The 17,060-nt window shown below is 43.1% G+C and overlaps 1 protein-coding gene across 2 annotated transcripts in view; it reads left to right on the top strand.

Annotated features, from left to right (window-relative positions):
- Positions 1–7,149: 7,149 nt before the first annotated feature.
- Positions 7,150–17,060, top strand: part of trim62.1 (tripartite motif containing 62, tandem duplicate 1) — a 45,651-nt gene continuing 35,740 nt past the window's right edge. For both annotated transcript variants that reach the window (XM_029694731.1, XM_029694732.1), the window contains exons 1-2: positions 7,150–7,340; positions 8,113–8,672. In XM_029694731.1, the coding sequence (XP_029550591.1) occupies positions 8,265–8,672 (408 nt within the window). In that variant the 5' untranslated portion in view covers positions 7,150–7,340; positions 8,113–8,264. The remainder of the gene's footprint in view (positions 7,341–8,112; positions 8,673–17,060) is intronic.

Here is a 17,060-nt window from a genome sequence, read left to right on the forward strand (position 1 = left end):
GGAGGCAATAACCTTTCCTATACATGCCATACTTTTTGGGGAATTCATTATGGCCTGTGTGTCACGTCCTGACCATTAAAAGGGGTTATTTGTTATTGTAGTTTGGTCAGGGCGTGGCAGGGGGTGTTTGTTTTCTGTGTTTCAGGGTTTTTGGTTTATGTTCTAAGTTTTCTATTTCTATGTGGGTTTTCTAGTTTTTCTAAATTCTATGTTAGTTTTGGGAACGGCCTCCAATTAGAAACAGCTGGTTGTCGTTGCTTCTAATTGGAGGCCATATTTAAGTGGGTTTATTTTCTCTTGTGTTTGTGGGTGGTTGTTTCATGTATAGTCATTGTACTGTTAAGGACTGGTTTTCGTCATGTTTTTGTTCAGTGTTCATTTCTTTAATAAATCAAGAAGATGATTCACATCCCCGCTGCAGTTTGGTCCGATCGTTATGATGCTTATGACACTGCGCCACATGAGAAGATTTCATTTGTGTTCTTATGAGAGAAGAGCATGCCTATACTTTCCAGAGTAAGGGTTCTTTGTCTCTATTTTAATCAAACTTAAATGGTAGACTAAATGAAACTGCTTTGTTTATTGTTTTTTTTGGCCTGCACCTGTTGAATCGTGTGCTTTCTCTCTGTAAATAAGCAGCAACTGACTGGTAACAGATCATGAGTAATACATTCAAAACATCAGCTCAATAAGAAGTTAAGAATGATGGAGGAGACATTTTTGTATGAAGGGTTTTGTTTTTCTATAATACTATCACCACCTACTGGTGGAACAAATATTTTTTATTGCAGTTTATGCACATAATATGATTTAGTATTATCCAGCAACTATATTTGGATGATTAGAGTGGTCTACAGTAAAAAATGTAATGAAAAGGTTGGAAAAGTTGATTGATGCTCTAATAGGTACACACAGCAAAGTGATGTTTTCAACAAAATTCACGCAAGGGGGATGAGCAATCTTTCCCCATTGAAAGCAGTGTAGCCAAGCCTGATTTCAAGCAATAACGACACACATTTTTGGGGGGGTATTATAATTGGATTATAGCTCCTGTCCAAATGCCGTGAATTATATATACTGTGCATGTCATAGTCACCAGTCAACTCCATTACACTCAAAAGTTACTTAAACCAGTGAATGCTAGCGATGGCTAGCTATGCTAGCTATTCTACCAGTCTGTCTTAATGAGTGTTAGCATGCTAATAGCACACCATGTACACAAATGCATATTTTTAAGGGGTATGCAGTAGGTTGATCACTATGTCACCAAAGTATGTTGTATCATCAGACATGACAAATAACATTCCCAGCTAATGAGAAAACAGTCATGGTATTTCATTTAAGAGAATGAACAAGATTTAACAAGGCAACCTTGGGGCTAATTTGAATGGGCAACAACAGCAGATTGAGGGATTTTTACATCAGTACGACCCACGTGACCGCAGTCAACATCCCTCCGTGAGGGACTGTCCAGTAGACCCTATTCCCTTCCTTATTGTGTTATATGCGTTGTTTATAAAACATTTAAAAAGCAGTTTCATATTTATTTTGAAATCCCGTTCCCCCATTCATGTTCTACCAGCAGTATAAACTTTGATAGTTTCAGGTTAGAAATAGTCCAAATCAAAGCCAAGTACCGCACTGAAATAAGATCACACATCTTTCTATGTGATCACATAGCTAGCAACATAGCCCGCATGAGAAACATTTGAAACATTTGTTTGACATGTCAATCTAACATACAGGTAACAGCCCAAATAAAGGAAACACTTGAGTAAATAAGGGATACAAAGTATATTGAAAGCAGGTGCTTCCACACAGGTGTGGTTCCCGACTTAAGCAATTAAAACATCCCATCATGTATAAAAATGCCCAGGTGACCATTATTTTGGCTACCATGGCGGTAGAGATCTCAGTGACTGAAAGAGGGGTCTCAAAGGAGCATAGGGGCTTTAAAGGCTGTGTGTGTGTGTGTGTGTGTGTGTGTGTGTGTGTGTGTGTGTGTGTGTGTGTGTGTGTGTGTGTGTGTGTGTGTGTGTGTGTGTGTGTGTGTGTGTGTGTGTGTGTGTGTGTGTGTCACCAGATCTCAACCTAATTGAACACTTAAGGGAGATTCTGGAGTGGCGCCTGAGACAGCATTTTCCAGCATTTTAGAGACTGATGGTCTGTTAGTGCTCCAGTCCTCTCTGTCATAATTAGCAACAAAAGACATGGAAAGCATGTTATGTCCCGTAGAAGTGCAGCCATTGTAAGTACCCTAATTTATGTTCCTCTAACTCCCCTCAATACCTCTGGCAATACCACTGTCAACCCGGCAGCTAGTGGTTAACAGAACAGGAGTTAAACATGTTTTGAAGAGAAGATGTTCACATTGAACGGTGGCAATAGTGTCCCCAACAACCTCTGTCTCAGTCCCCAGTATCTATGCTGCAATAGCCTATGTAGCCAGTACAATGGCAAAATAGTCTTTATTGATAATGCTCATTTTCGTCAGCAGAGACAGTAGATTTCTGCTAGAAAAAGTCTTATTTGGTCAATCTCTAGGGTATTACAATGGGTCTTATTAGTAGAGGGTCTGGGGATTCTGAAATACCCCTATTTTATGCTGACAATTTCTATAGTTTAAATGGAATTTAGATGTGGAGAGCTATAACGAAAAAACGATAGAGGGTGCAACAGTTCAACACCTCAGGAGCAATGGTCCCTCTACCAGAGTGGCCTACCATCAAAAACAATGGAGAAAATGCATCCCATAACATTTTAACATGGGAGTAGCAGTTCAGCCTATAGTAGCAGTGTCACGCCCTGACCTTAGAGAGACGTTTTATTTCTCTATTTGGTTAGGTCAGGGTGTGATGTGGGGTGGGCATTCTATGTTGTCTATTTCTTTTGTTTTGGCGAGTATGGTTCCAAATCAGATGCAGCTGTCTATCGTTGTCTCTGATTGGGAATCATACTTAGGCAGCCTGTTTTCCACCTGAGTTTTGTGGGAGGTTATTTTCTGTTTAGTATTCTGTTACCTGACAGAACTGTTGGCTTTTCATTTTGTTACTTGTGCGAGGTTTTTTTTCTCAAATAAAATCATGAACACTTTCCACGCTGCGCTTTGGTCCACTCATTCCGACGAGAGCCGTTACAAGCAGCCAATGTGTGGTGTTCAATGTGGGCCAACATTCCATGAGTCTTGAAAAAAACATGCAGGGCTTGACCTTAACCTGCTTATCCATTTGTCCTTCAGACAAGGTGACTGAAAATGTTGTTTGATGCAAGAAACCACTTTACAAAATAAAATGCATTATTATTCCCATACCATTATTACAGAGAATCAGACAAATTATGCTACCCTCTGCCTATTGGCTACTTAGCTTATTCACACCTGTCTCAAAATACAACACTGCCCCTTTAAGATTACAGGCTGCATCCGTACTGAGCTAAAGGCTAGAGCTGCCGCTTTCATGGAGCGGGACTCTAACCCGGAAGCTTAATAGAAATCCCGCTATGCCCTCCGACGAACCATCAAACAGGCAAAGCATCAATACAGGACTAAGATCGAGTCGTGCTACACCGGCTCTGACGCTCGTCGGATGTGGCAGGGCCTGCAAACCATTAGACTACAAAGGGAAGCACAGCCGAGAGCTGCCCAGTGACACGAGCCTACCGGACGAGCTAAACTACTTCTATGCTCGCTTCGAGGCAAATAACACTGAAACATGCATGAGAGCACCAGCTGTACCGTAAGACTGTGTGATCATGCTCTCCGCAGCCGATGTGAGTAAGACCTTTAGACAGGTCAACATTCACAAGGCCGCAAGCCAGACAGATTACCAGGACGTGTACTGCGAGCATGCACTGACCAACTAGCAATTGTCTTCACTGACATTTTCAACCTCTCCCTGTCCGAGTCTGTAATACCAACATGTTTTAAGCAGACCACCATTATGCCTGTGCCAAAGAACAATAAGGTAACCTGCCTAAATGACTACCGACCCGTAGTACTCACGTCTGTGGCCATGAAGTGCTTTGAAATGCTGGTCATGGCTCACATCAACACCATCATCCCAGAAACCCTAGACCCACTCCAATTTGCAATTGTTTGTAGGCTTATGTAGACTAAATTGAATCTATGATCATATGCTATCCATTTGTTTTTTCTATGTTCTTTGTATGTCATTTTAATATTCGAGAATTAACCAATGATAGTAGGCAATACTTGGCCATGATTACAGACACCTGTGTGTCTTTTGACACTATATAAACGAGTCACCCTGCAGTGTTTGTGATTATACCCTGATGAAGACAGCTTGCCTGTCGAAATGTTGGACATAACATTTTTGCATCTGAGCTCTTAGAGTGTGGAGCTCTCCTTTATTTTCAAGGTTTCCACTCCGCTAGCCAGCACCTCGCCTAAATAGGTGTGCGTTTCTTTTTCCTCTAGACGAGTCTGTAATACCAACATGTTTTAAGCAGACCACCATAATGCCTGTGCCAAAGAACAATACGGTAACCTGCCTAAATGACTACCGACCCGTAGCACTCACGTCTGTGGCCATGAAGTGCTTTGAAAGGCTGGTCATGGCTCACATCAACACCATTATCCCAGAAACCCTAGACCCACTCCAATTTGCATACTTCCCCAACAGATCCACAGATGATACAGTCTCTATTCACTCCTCACTTCCCTTTCCCACCTGGACAAAAGGAACACCTATGTGAGAATGCTGTTTATTGACTACAGCTCAGCATTCAACACCATAGTGCCTTCAAAGCTCATCAATAAGCTAAGGACCCTGGGACTTAACACCTCCCTCTGCAACTGGATCCTGGACTTCCTGATGGGCCGCCCCCAGGTGGTAAGGGTAGGTAACAACACATCCGCCACGCTGATCCTCAACACAGGGGCCCCTCAGGGGTGCGTGCTCAGTCCCATCCTGTACTCCCTGTTCACTCATGACTGCACGGCCAGGCACGACTCCAACACCATCGTTAAATTTGCCGATGACACAACAGTGGTAGAGGCCTGATCACCGACAACAACGAGACAGCCTATAGGGAGGAGGTCAGAGACCTGGCCTTGTGGTGCCAGGACAATAACCTCTCCCTCAACATGATCAAGACAAAGGAGATGATTGTGGACTACAGGAAAAAGAGGACCGAGCACGCCCCCATTCTCATCGACAGGGCTGCAGTGGAGCAGGTTGAGAGCTTCAAGTTTCTTGGTGTCCACATCACAAACAAACTATCATGGTCCAAGCACACCATGACAGTCGTGAAGCGGGCACAACAAAACCTATTCCCCCTAGGAGACTGAAAAGATTTGTCATGGGTCCTCAGATCCTCAAAAGGTTCTACAGCTGCACCATCGAGAGCATCCTGACTGGTTGCATCACTGCCTGGTATGGCAACTGCTTGTTCTCTGACCGCAAGGCACTACAGAGGGTAGTGCGAACGGCCCAGTACATCACTGGGGCCAAGCTTCCTGACATCCAGGACCTCTATACCAGGCGGTGTCAGAGGAAGGCCCTGAAAATTGTGAAAGACTCCAGCCACCCTAGTCATAGACTGTTCTCTCTGCTACCACACGGCAAGTGGTACCTGAGCGCCAAGTCTAAGTCCAAGAGGCTTCTAAACAGCTTCTACCCGCAAGCCATAAGACTCCTGAACATCTAGCCAAATGGCTACCCAGACTATTCACATTGCCCCCCCCCTCCTCTCTCTACACCACTGCCACTCTCTGCTGTCATCTAGAAATAGTTACTTTAATTAACTCTACCTATATGTACATACTACCTCAGCTAACCGGTGCCCCCGCACATTGACACTGTATATATTGTTATTTTTTACTGCTCCTCTTTAATTACTTGTTACTTTTATCACTTATTCTTATCCATATTTTTTAAACTGCGTGTGTGTCAACTGTAGGGGTGCCCATGCTGTTGGGGATCAGAAGTGTCTGGTGCGAGAGACGCAGGTTGAAGGGACCAGAGTCAGAGTAGTGCAGAATGTATTGTATGCTGAGGCAGTGAAGAAATTAGAGGAGGATAGGTCAAGAGTGAGGAATCCTGAGAGGATCCCAGTGAGTAGGAGATTTGTGTCAGCACAGAGGGATAGGCCATAGAGTGTTTTGAACTTCAGTAAGGTCATAGCAATATCAATTGTACCGAAGAAAAGGAAACATAAATCACAGAACGTAGATGTTGTGGTGGCAGCAGAAGAAAAGTATTTGGGTATACAAGATTTGACTTCAGAAGAGTTACAGGGTGTGTCGAGTGGGGGTGTTCCATCATCCCAGGCCGTTGGCATGGTGAAGCAGCAAATAGGGTCAAAGTAGTGGAATGGGGTAGTGGGTTTTTTAATGAGTGTAGGTGGCAGCTGCAGAGAAGTAACTGGGTGTACGAGATTCTACTGCAGAATAGTTATAAGATGTTTTGAGATTTAAAAAATATAGTGTTATATAGGTTTAGGTTTGGTTGGTGGTGGAATTTATATGTATTTAATTAAAAGAAAAACACACAATTGTAGCGTGGTTGAACATGCACTATCCCACAGTAGGTGGCGGCAAGCACAAACAAAATATGCGAACGCCTTGATACCAAAGAAGATGAATAAAATAGTTGGTTTGTGCGATTGCTGTCAAAGATGTTTTATAATTAACCCAAGATAGACCATAGCCTATCATTTCCAATGGGAGCAAATTAATCATAGTGGGCAGAACAAGCAAGGAATTGGGCAGCGCTAAACACGAGTTAGTGAGATCCTATTGGCGTGTTCTAGCATTTATTATCATATTTCCGTTAGGGAACGCCTACTCAGTAAAGTGCGCAAGTGCAATAACTCAATTCGCCCTTCTCAACAACGCACTTTTTTGAAACGTAGGCAAAGAGTCTACAAAACGCAGTCCAGTCTGTTTGTTATAGATTCTAGGTTTGGAAGCGGAAAACAGTATGGAGATCAAACGTTTCTTCGATGAGAAAATTTGCAGAATATAAGCCAAAATCCATCTCGCTCTATTTTCTCCCACTGCCGGCCAATGGGCTTCCTCTCATCACCATATTTGGTGTGAGGGGAAACACGAACCAGATGATTCAGATGTATACATCCGGTGAAATATCTGGTTCATTGTTCTATCTGTGTTGCTGTATTCCATTCCTTCCTGAAAGGGACCTTGAGCAGAAATTCAGGAGTTGTGCATGTCACTGTGACAACAGTGCCGTGAGTGAGGTTGTCTGAAATGATTTATTTGATGTGGAGCAGTCTTCTTTGATTGTTTTGGTAAAGGTCAGACAGGGTTGTGTTGAAAGCACCCGAATTTGAAGTAACGTTACCGAAGGAGACTTGCTAAGGTAAGTTTATCACATTATCTTCCCTATAGAGGAGGCAGATGTTAGTAATGTTTACAAATCCAGCTGGCCAGCAAGGCAACTAACGTTAGCTCTAACTAGCTCGCTAGGTAGCCAATTAACGTTAGATAGCGAACGCTAGCAAGCTGACGTTAGTTTGTCAGTTTGACAACTGAAAATATTAACGGTGAGTTAGCTGACAAGCGAAGTAAAGTACATAAATATCCAGGTAACAAACGTTAACTAAATAAGTTTGTATGGCAAATGAAGGGAGTTGCTGTCTCACTTTTTATGAACATGTCGATTCGTTAGCCGTAGCTGGCTAGCTTCGAAACATGGCTAGCTTGTTAGCTGATATGACCAGTGTCGAAGGGAGGACAGGTAACGTTAAAATCAATGTTAAAAATACTGCAGTTACTGTGAGCGACACTCCATCTTAGTAGCTAGAAGACAAGGAAAATGTAACCTGCTGTTAAAAAATCTCTAACCTTTTGATTGAACACTGATGCCATAGCATTGACAGTGGTTCACATTTCCTAACAATTGGTAAAATCACAGCTAACTTCCAGCAACCAGCCTATTCTTGCTGGCTATTGTTTACCAATATGAAGGCAAACATAGCTGGTTTACTGCACCTAATGCTAGGTAGCAATGCCAGTGCCCTTGATCCCTTTATCAGATGTAGTTTTATGTAATAATTGTTTTGTATACCCATAAATGTGAATTGCTGCTTGTTGGATAGCGCTCTGATGGATATGGCGTCCCTCCCATACAGGAAAATCAGAAGAGTGGCAAAGATTATGAAGTGGGTGTCAAAGAACTGCCAGTCAAGAACAAAACCCTAAGTTGATCTCACAGGCCAGAGCATTGTATTAAAAAAGTATAGCCAGTGTGCAGTTAAATGCAGCTCAACCTCTGTGTTTGCAAATGGCTTGCTGTCTGAAGGATGAGCTCCTGTGTTCCATCTGCCTGAGTATCTACCAGGACCCTGTCAGTTTCGGCTGTGAGCACTATTTCTGCAGAAAGTGCATCACTGAGCACTGGAGCAGACAGGAGCCCCACGGTGTACGAGACTGTCCTGAGTGCAGGAGGACCTTCGCAGACCCTCTTCTCTCCCCAAGCCTCAAGCTGTCCAACATCGTGGAGCGCTACTCAGCCTTCCCGCTGGATGCCATCCTCAACGCGCAGAGGAGCTCCTATCCCTGCAAGGACCACGAGAAGGTCAAGCTTTTCTGCCTCAGCGACAAGAGCCTGGTGTGTTTCTTCTGTGACGAGCCAGCCTTACACGAGCAGCATCAGGTCACCACTATTGACGAGGCTTACGAGGAGATACAGGTCAGTTTGACTGGTCATCCCTTCTCCTCCTCCAGTACATACCCTGAGGTGTCCAGAATTTATAAGTGGTAACAGTGTTGGTCATAGTCAGGGCCCAGGGGATGAATTAGGGGGAAATGGAGTGGAACAGACTCCACTGTAAATCATTTGTTGATATACAAAAGTTTTCTGCCAAACGATAGAGGATAAACCATTGATTTGCAAAATAACACACCGTCTTTGCCTTCAGGCAGAGTAACAAAGACTGGTAGAATAAGGCCATATGAGATTTTCATTACAAATGTAGTCTGAAATTCCAAATAGCATCTCTGTACAGACTAATGATGGGGTATAGCGCAACACTTCAATCTATTTTCCTTTGATGTTGCAGATATTACGACATACTTGGTGTCAATTTAATACGGTTAGCCTTTTCTTCAACACTTGGATTAGTCCCACAGAGACCCAATCCCATAACACTGGCATAGCAGTCAGCCTAATCCTGTTCTCTTCTCTTCTCTTTGCACTCCATTGAAGTACAGTATGCTTAACAGTACAAGTCCAATCCCATTTGTTTTGTCTATTAAACCCTTAAATCCGTCAACACTCAAGGCAGCTACAGAGACCCACTCTTTGTCCCGAGCCACTGTCTGACTAGAGCTTAGTTGTGATACTGCTGAACGGAAACACTTGATTCACACTGTGGTTGGCCAACACCACTCTGATAAGGACCAGACCTGAGGGCTTATGCTTACCAACACTCGGGCACTCGTCTGAAAGGGTTACACAATCTCCTTACTGCAGTAATTCACACTGACACACAAAGTCTTTTAGGGATTGAATGTGGTAGTACAGTATCTTCATACTGATAAGAACTACAGTATCACAGTCTTGCATAGCCACACCAGTTATGCTGCTCAGTGTAGTGGGTATTTTAGGAAGGGGGTACTATGTAATTGTGTACACTTTTATGGTGTTGGGTTTGATGTGAAGGTCAGTTAGTCTAGTAGCTAACATACTATTTAGGGTATTTTCATTACTTTCAAAGGCATTTGTAAGTAAGTATTTGGCTATTTATTTTAAATGACAAGTAGTTTTAATATTGTTATGTATTTGGAAATACTCTTGGAAAGTATTTGAAAATACACTGACTCAAACTCACTCCGGTGCATTTAACCCAGGTATTTGAAAATAGTATTTGAAAATGCTTTCAAATAGCAGGGTATTTATAGGAAATTATTTGAACGTACTTCCAAATACTTTGAATAGAATTAATTGATTCAGGCCACATTATTTGAAAATATTCAAACACTGATTTCTTTTAATTTTTTTAAATAACAAGTACATATGTAGCTAACTGGCAAATTGGGCTAAATTAGACTCTGGTAAGATGTCAAGAAATATGACGGAAATGTGTAATATACCCTAATCTTTGTATCAATTGGGAGTCTGGAAGGGGAAGTAGAAGAAGAATGTGCTACATTCATGTGGATGTAAAATGCATGACCAGACCTGGGTTCTTATGTCTTTGTGCCCTTTTGAAATCATTTCCTCAATCCCGCTTCTGTCCTACAAGCATTACGCCTATCTGTGGGATGGCAGCAGGCTCTGAATGTTCTTTGTTATCCCCGTATTGCTTATGTCTGACTCGGGAGGAGAGAGAACCTATTTTTAATATATTCATGTTGAGTACTTGAGAGTCAAAGGTAGTACCCTATTTCACAACGTCTTCCCCCTAGTTCAATTGAAATAGTCTACTTGCTGCTGACTGCTTGCAACCATTTATGAACTGGGAACTGAACTCGACAAGCCTCAAAACTGTCTGTCTAGGTTTATCCAGGCTGCCTTGGAGTATGAAAAAAGGCCAGGGCTGTGTAATCTCAATGCAGAATTAATTGGTACAACATTCTTGGACAGTTTCTCAACTTGGGGCCTTTTCCAACAGCAACTGTTGTGATGTTTAATATTACGGCAGGAGGTTAAGAAGCTGCCCAGATCTACAGGACTCGGAGAGAAGAGAGGTACCCATAGTCTCCATTGGAAACAAGTGGCTTTTGGCCCCTATGAGTTTGGCACACTTCTGTTTCAAGTGTTGTGTTCGGGTCGTCATTTCTTGTTAAGCTCAGCGAAACGAAAGGAACAGGAATGTTGTTCGACTTATTGGCGAACGTGTTCTGTCTTTCAGTTTCGTTTCTTTCCCTGCTTTTAGCTAACTAACACCAGTTGGACGGTTGATGAAACACATTGTCCAATGGTTTTGCCTGTGGGTACAAAGTTCACATTGAACACAAACCCTGATAATTCAGAGTTAAACGTGTCACGGTGTGACGAACAAAGGTGCCTAAAAGAAATGTTCAACTCAGAAGGCAGTGTTCAGAAGGCACTTGAAGTGCCAGGTGGGAGGTCTCTGTCGAGCGGTGTTGATCTTGGGTTTTGCCAGCTGAGACCTAAGGGGTATGTTGCTGGGGGGGATGGAATTTGGTGGAGTCACACACACACCTTTCTTCCCTCTCTGGCTGTAACAACACTGCAGCTCCATGAAGTTCTCAGAGAGACAGAGAGCATTCCTCTGTACAACAGGCCACCAGGGGGATATTATTATTGTTATTATAATATATACTTCTAATATAAGGTTCAGAAGATGCTTTTATCCAAAGCAACTTAGTAACGCATGCATACATTTTTACGTATGGGTTTCCTCGTGAATCGAACCTACAGCCTTGGCAGTGTAAGCACCATGCTCTACCAACTGAGCCATAGAGGACCACAGAAAAATGGCTTCAGCCTGACCGACTGACTTACTCACTCACCAGCTCTACTGCCCTGCGTTCAAAGATGGATGTATTTTGAGAGGTGAATTGAAAAGCAGAGGTTGGAGCAGTAATTTGCCCAGCGTTGCTTGCTTTTAGGTTACATTATACTGGCGCTGTATTGCCCATTCCCCTAATGGAAGACTGTGAGGATAGAGCAAAATGTCTCTGGTTACCTTGTTGTTTACGCAGCAACTTACCATAGAGAGTGGTGCAAACATTTTGGTGTTGCACTGAATGCTTTAAAAATAGCCTATATGTTGAGCCAGATAAGTGATGTGTACGGTCTGTTTGCCTGGCCCTGGCCACAGATGAGCCCAGCCAGGGCTTTGGTTGGCTTGTGGCAGGCATGGCAGGAGCTACTCTCTGGGCTGGGAGAAAGAGGGTGTAATCTCCTTAGCTTGGCACTCCACTGCTCTGACCTCAGGCAGGCAGGCCAACAGTCTTGTTGGTTGTTGTTGCTGATGTCAGGGGACTTTGCTCCTGCAGATTGTCATCCTTGTCCCCTGTGGATCCATGCTGCAGTCAAATCTATAATGTGGTAGATGGCATGGCCTCCAACACACACACACACACACACACACACACACACACTTTCTACATGTGCTTTTCAATGTAAAGGATATTAAGGTGGGGATAGAGAAGGATTTGTTGTCAGTTCTGCCATTTGCAGAGATTCAGAGGGAACTAATGCACTCTGCGTCGGAGGGGCTTTATGCCTCTATTCACACAGGAGGGCATGGCTAGCATGATCACTTTTCCCCAACACCCAAGCAGATCAACCCCTTTTACAAATACACAATTGGAAATAATGTTTAGTTTAGTTGGTCATTGGCTTAGCCTTATTAGTCTGAAGTCTGGCCATTGAGGCTTCTTGTCTTTGGGATTCCATCTCTGACTGAAGTGTTGGTGGGTGAACGAACAGCTTTGTTTGATGCAATAATGGTGCAATCTTTTTCCATGTTAGTGCCATCTGAAACAGACTGGGCGATTGCTGATGCTATGTTTGTGGATGGATGTTTCAACTGCATCCTTTCACTACACAGTTGATCAGACCTTGTTGCGGAAAACCCAACCCTGGGCAACAGTGACTAGGGTCTGGTTTCAATGCTGGACTCTTTTGGCAACTTCGATAACGAATTGGGACGCTCGTTCTGTTCTTTCTATTTCTGTGGCAGCACACACCGTCAGGAGCGGAGGAGAACATTTTGATGTTGCGCTATTCGGACGGTTATTATGGTGACAGCGGTCATTTGGCTGACCAATTACGTGATCCAAAATTCCATAACCGTCACAGCCCTATTGCAATCTACTATTTTGTATTTTATTCAAGCGGATAAGGTAGCGACTTAGGCAGTGACGTAGTTCCTCCATGCTAAGAGAGTCCATCATTGAAACCAGACCCTATTTACTGTTAGGTTGGGTTTACGAGACTATATCAGACATGTATGGCTGCTGTGAATGGACATTGCATTGGGAAAGTGTTCAGACCCCATGACTTTTCCCCACATTGTGTTACGTTACAGGCTTATTATAAAATTGATGAAATAGTTTTTTTCCCCCCTCATCAATCTACACACAATACCCCATAATGACAAAGCAAAAATAAAAACTGAAATATCACATTTACATACAGTGGGGGAAAAAAGTATTTGATCCCCTGTTGATTTTCTATGTTTGCCCACTGACAAAGAAATGATCAGTCTATAATTTTAATTGTAGGTTTATTTGAACAGTGAGAGACAGAATAACAACAAAAAAATCCAGAAAAACGCATGCCAAAAATGTTATAAAATGATTTGCATTTTAATGAGGGAAATAAGTATTTGACCCCTCTGCAAAACATGACTTAGTACTTGGTGGCAAAACCCTTGTTGGCAATCAGAGGTCAGATGTTTCTTGTAGTTGGCCACCAGGTTTGCACACATCTCAGGAGGGATTTTGTCCCACTCCTCTTTGCAGATCTTCTCCAAGTCATTAAGGTTTCGAGGCTGACATTTGGCAACTCAAACCTTCAGCTCCCTCCACAAATGTTCTATGGGATTAAGGTCTGGAGACTCGCTAGGCCACTCCAGGACCTTAATGTGCTTTTTCTTGAGCCACTCCTTTGTTGCCTTGGCCGTGTGTTTTGGGTTATCGTCATGCTGGAATACCCATCCACGACCCATTTTCATTGCCCTGGCTGAGGGAAGCATGTTCTCACCCAAGAGTTGACGGTACATTGCCCCGTCCTTCGTCCCTTTGATGCGGTGAAGTTGTCCTGTCCCCTTAGCAGAAAAACACCCACAAAGCATAATGTTTCCACCTCCATGTTTGACGGTGGGGATTGTGTTCTTGGGGTCATAGGCAGCATTCCTCCTCCTCCAAACACGGCGAGTTGAGTTGATGCCAAAGAGCTCCATTTTGGTCTCATCTGACCACAACACTTTCACCAGTTGTCCTCTGAATCATTCAGATGTTCATTGGCAAAATTCAGACGGGCATGTATATGTATTCTTGAGCAGGGGGACCTTGCGGGCGCTGCAGGATTTCAGTCCTTCACGGCGTAGTGTTACCAATTGTTTTCTTGGTGACTATGGTCCCAGCTGCCTTGAGATCATTGACAAGATCCTCCCGTGTAGTTCTGGGCTGATTCCTCACCTTTGTCATGATCATTGCAACCCCACGAGGTGAGATCTTGCCTGGAGCCCCAGGCCGAGGGATATTGACAGTTCTTTTGTGTTTCTTCCATTTGCGAATAATCACACCAAATGTTGTCACCTTCTCACCAAGCTGCTTGGCGATGGTCTTGTAGCCCATTCCAGCCTTGTATAGGTCTACAATCTTGTCCCTGACATCCTTGGAGAGCTCTTTGGTCTTGGCCATGGTGGAGAGTTTGGAATCTGATTGATTGCTTCTGTGGACAGGTGTCTTTTTTCAGGTAACAAGCTGCGGTTAGGAGCACTCCCTTTAAGAGTGTGCTCCTAATCTCAGCTCGTTACCTGTATAAAAGACACCTGGGAGCCAGAAATCTTTCTGATTGAGAGGGGGTCAAATTCTTATTTCCCTCATTAAAATGCTAATCAATTTATAACATTTTTGACAAGCGTTTTTCTGGATATTTTTGTTGTTATTCTGTCTCTCACTGTTCAAATAAACCTACCATTAAAATTATAGACTGATCCTTTCTTTATCAGTGGGCAAATGTACAAAATCAGCAGGGGATCAAATACTTTTTTCCCCCACTGTAGTTATTCAGACCCTTTACTCAGTACTTTGTTGAAGCACCTTTGGCAGCGATTACAGCCTCGTCTTCGTAGGTATGACGCTACAAGCTTGGCACACCTGTATTTTGGGAGTTTCTCCCATTCTTCTCTGCAGATCCTCAAGCTCTGTCAGGTTGGATGGGCAGCGTCGCTGCATAGCTATTTTCAGGTCTCTCCAGAGATGTTATATCGGGTTCAAGTCCAGGCTCTGGCTGAGCCACTCCTGTGTTGTCTTGGCTGTGTGCTTAGGGTTGTTGTCCTGAATTGAAGGTGAACCTTCACCCCAGTCTAAGGTCCTGAGTGCTCTGGAGCAGATTTTCATCAAGGATCTCTGTACTTTGCTACGTTCATCTTTCCCTCGATCCTGACTAGTCTCCCAGTCCCTGCTGCTGAAAAACATCCCCACAGAATTTTTAAAATGTATAAAAAAATAATAATGTAACCTTATTTACCTAGGCAAGTCGGCATGATGCTGCTACCACCATGCTTCACCGTAGGGATGGTGCCAGGTTTCCTCCAGACGTGACCCTTGGTTTCATCAGACCAGAGAATCTTGTTTCTCATGGTCTGAGAGTCCTTTAGGTGCGTTTTGGGAAACTCCAAGTGGGCTATCATTTGCATTTAACTGAAAAGTGGCTTCCGTCTGGCCACTCTACTATAAAGGCCTGATTGGTGGAATGCTGCAGAGATGGTTGTCCTTCTGGAAGGTTCTCCCATCTCCACAGAGGAACTCTGGAGCTCTGTCAGAGTGGCCATCGGGTTCTTGGTCACCTCCCTGACCAAGGTCCTTCTCCCCCAATTGCTCAGTTTGGCCAGGCGGCCAGCTCTAGGAAGAGTCTTGGTGGTTCCAAACTTCTTAAAGTATAGGGGGCAGTATTTTCACGGCCGGATGAAAAACGTACCCAAATTAAACTGGTTACTCCTCTGGCCCAGAAACTAGAATATGCATATTATTAGTAGATTTGGATAGAAAACATCCTGAAGTTTTTAAAACTGTTTGAATGGTGTCTGTGAGTATAACAGAACTCATATGGCAGGCCACAAACTGAGAAAAATCCAACCAGGAAGTGGAAAGTCTGAGAATTGTAGTTCTTCTTTTGAATCTCTATCGAAACTACAGTGTCTGTGGGGTCACGTTGCACTTCCTAAGGCTTCCATTGGCTGTCAACAGCCTTCAGAAAGTTATTTCAGCATTCTCCTGTCACTGGGCAGAGTATAGTAGCTCAGTGGACTGGGCTCAGTATAGTAGCTCAGTGGACTGCCTGGGGACAAAGGGATTGGATATGCGCGATCCCGCGAGCGCTCCGTTCCTTCTTTTTCTTCTTGAATGAATATGCTATTGTCCGGTTGGGATATTATCGCAATTTTACGTTAAAAATACCATAAAGATTGATTTTAAACAGCGTTTGACATGCTTCTAAGTACGATAATGGAACATTTTGACATTTCGTCTCTGGTACCGCGCTCGCGCGCTATGCCTTTGGATAGTGCTCTGAACGCACGAACAAAACGGAGGTATTTGGACATAAATATGGATTATTTCGAACAAAAACAACATTTCTTGTGGAAGTAGCAGCCCTGGGAGTGCATTCTGATGAAGATCAGCAAAGGTAAGAGAATATTTATAATACTAATTCTGAGTTTAGGTGACCCCGAACTTGGCGGGTGTCTCTATAGCTTGCTGTGATGGCGAGCTATGTACTCAGAATATTGAAAAATGTGCTTTCTCCGTAAAGCTATTTTAAATCTGACACAGCGTTTGCATAAAGGAGTACTGTATCTATAATTCTTAAAATAATTATGTATTTTGTCAACGTTTGTGATGAGTATTTTTTGTAAATTGATGTGCACATTCACCGGATGTTTTGATGGGAATACATTTTCTGAACATCATGCGCCAATGTAAAATGCTGTTCTTGGATATAAATATGAACTTTATCGAACAAAACATACATGTATTGTGTAACATGATGTCCTAGGAGTGTCATCTGATGAAGATCGTCAAAGGTTAGTGCTTCATTTAGCTGTGTTTTGGGTTTTTGTGACACGTGTCCTTGCATGAAAAATGGCTGTGTGGTTATTTTTGTCTATGTACTCTTCTAACATTATCTAATGTTTTGCTTAGAGGGGGAAAAATAAGGGGGAAAAATAATGTAATCGGTTTTAGAATAAGGCTGTATGTACTGTAACAAAATGTGGAAGAGGTCTGAATACTTTCCGAATGCACTTTATACTTTATTTTAGGCCCATTTTATATCTGTTCCATATAGACAAAGTGGAATCACTACGGCCAGTCACTTAATTGTGATGTGGTCTGTTGGGTTGCAGATCAAATCAATGTATATCTAAAGCCC

This window comes from Salmo trutta, chromosome 16, assembly GCF_901001165.1.
Source record: "Salmo trutta chromosome 16, fSalTru1.1, whole genome shotgun sequence".
NCBI classification, from domain to species: Eukaryota; Metazoa; Chordata; class Actinopteri; order Salmoniformes; family Salmonidae; genus Salmo; species Salmo trutta.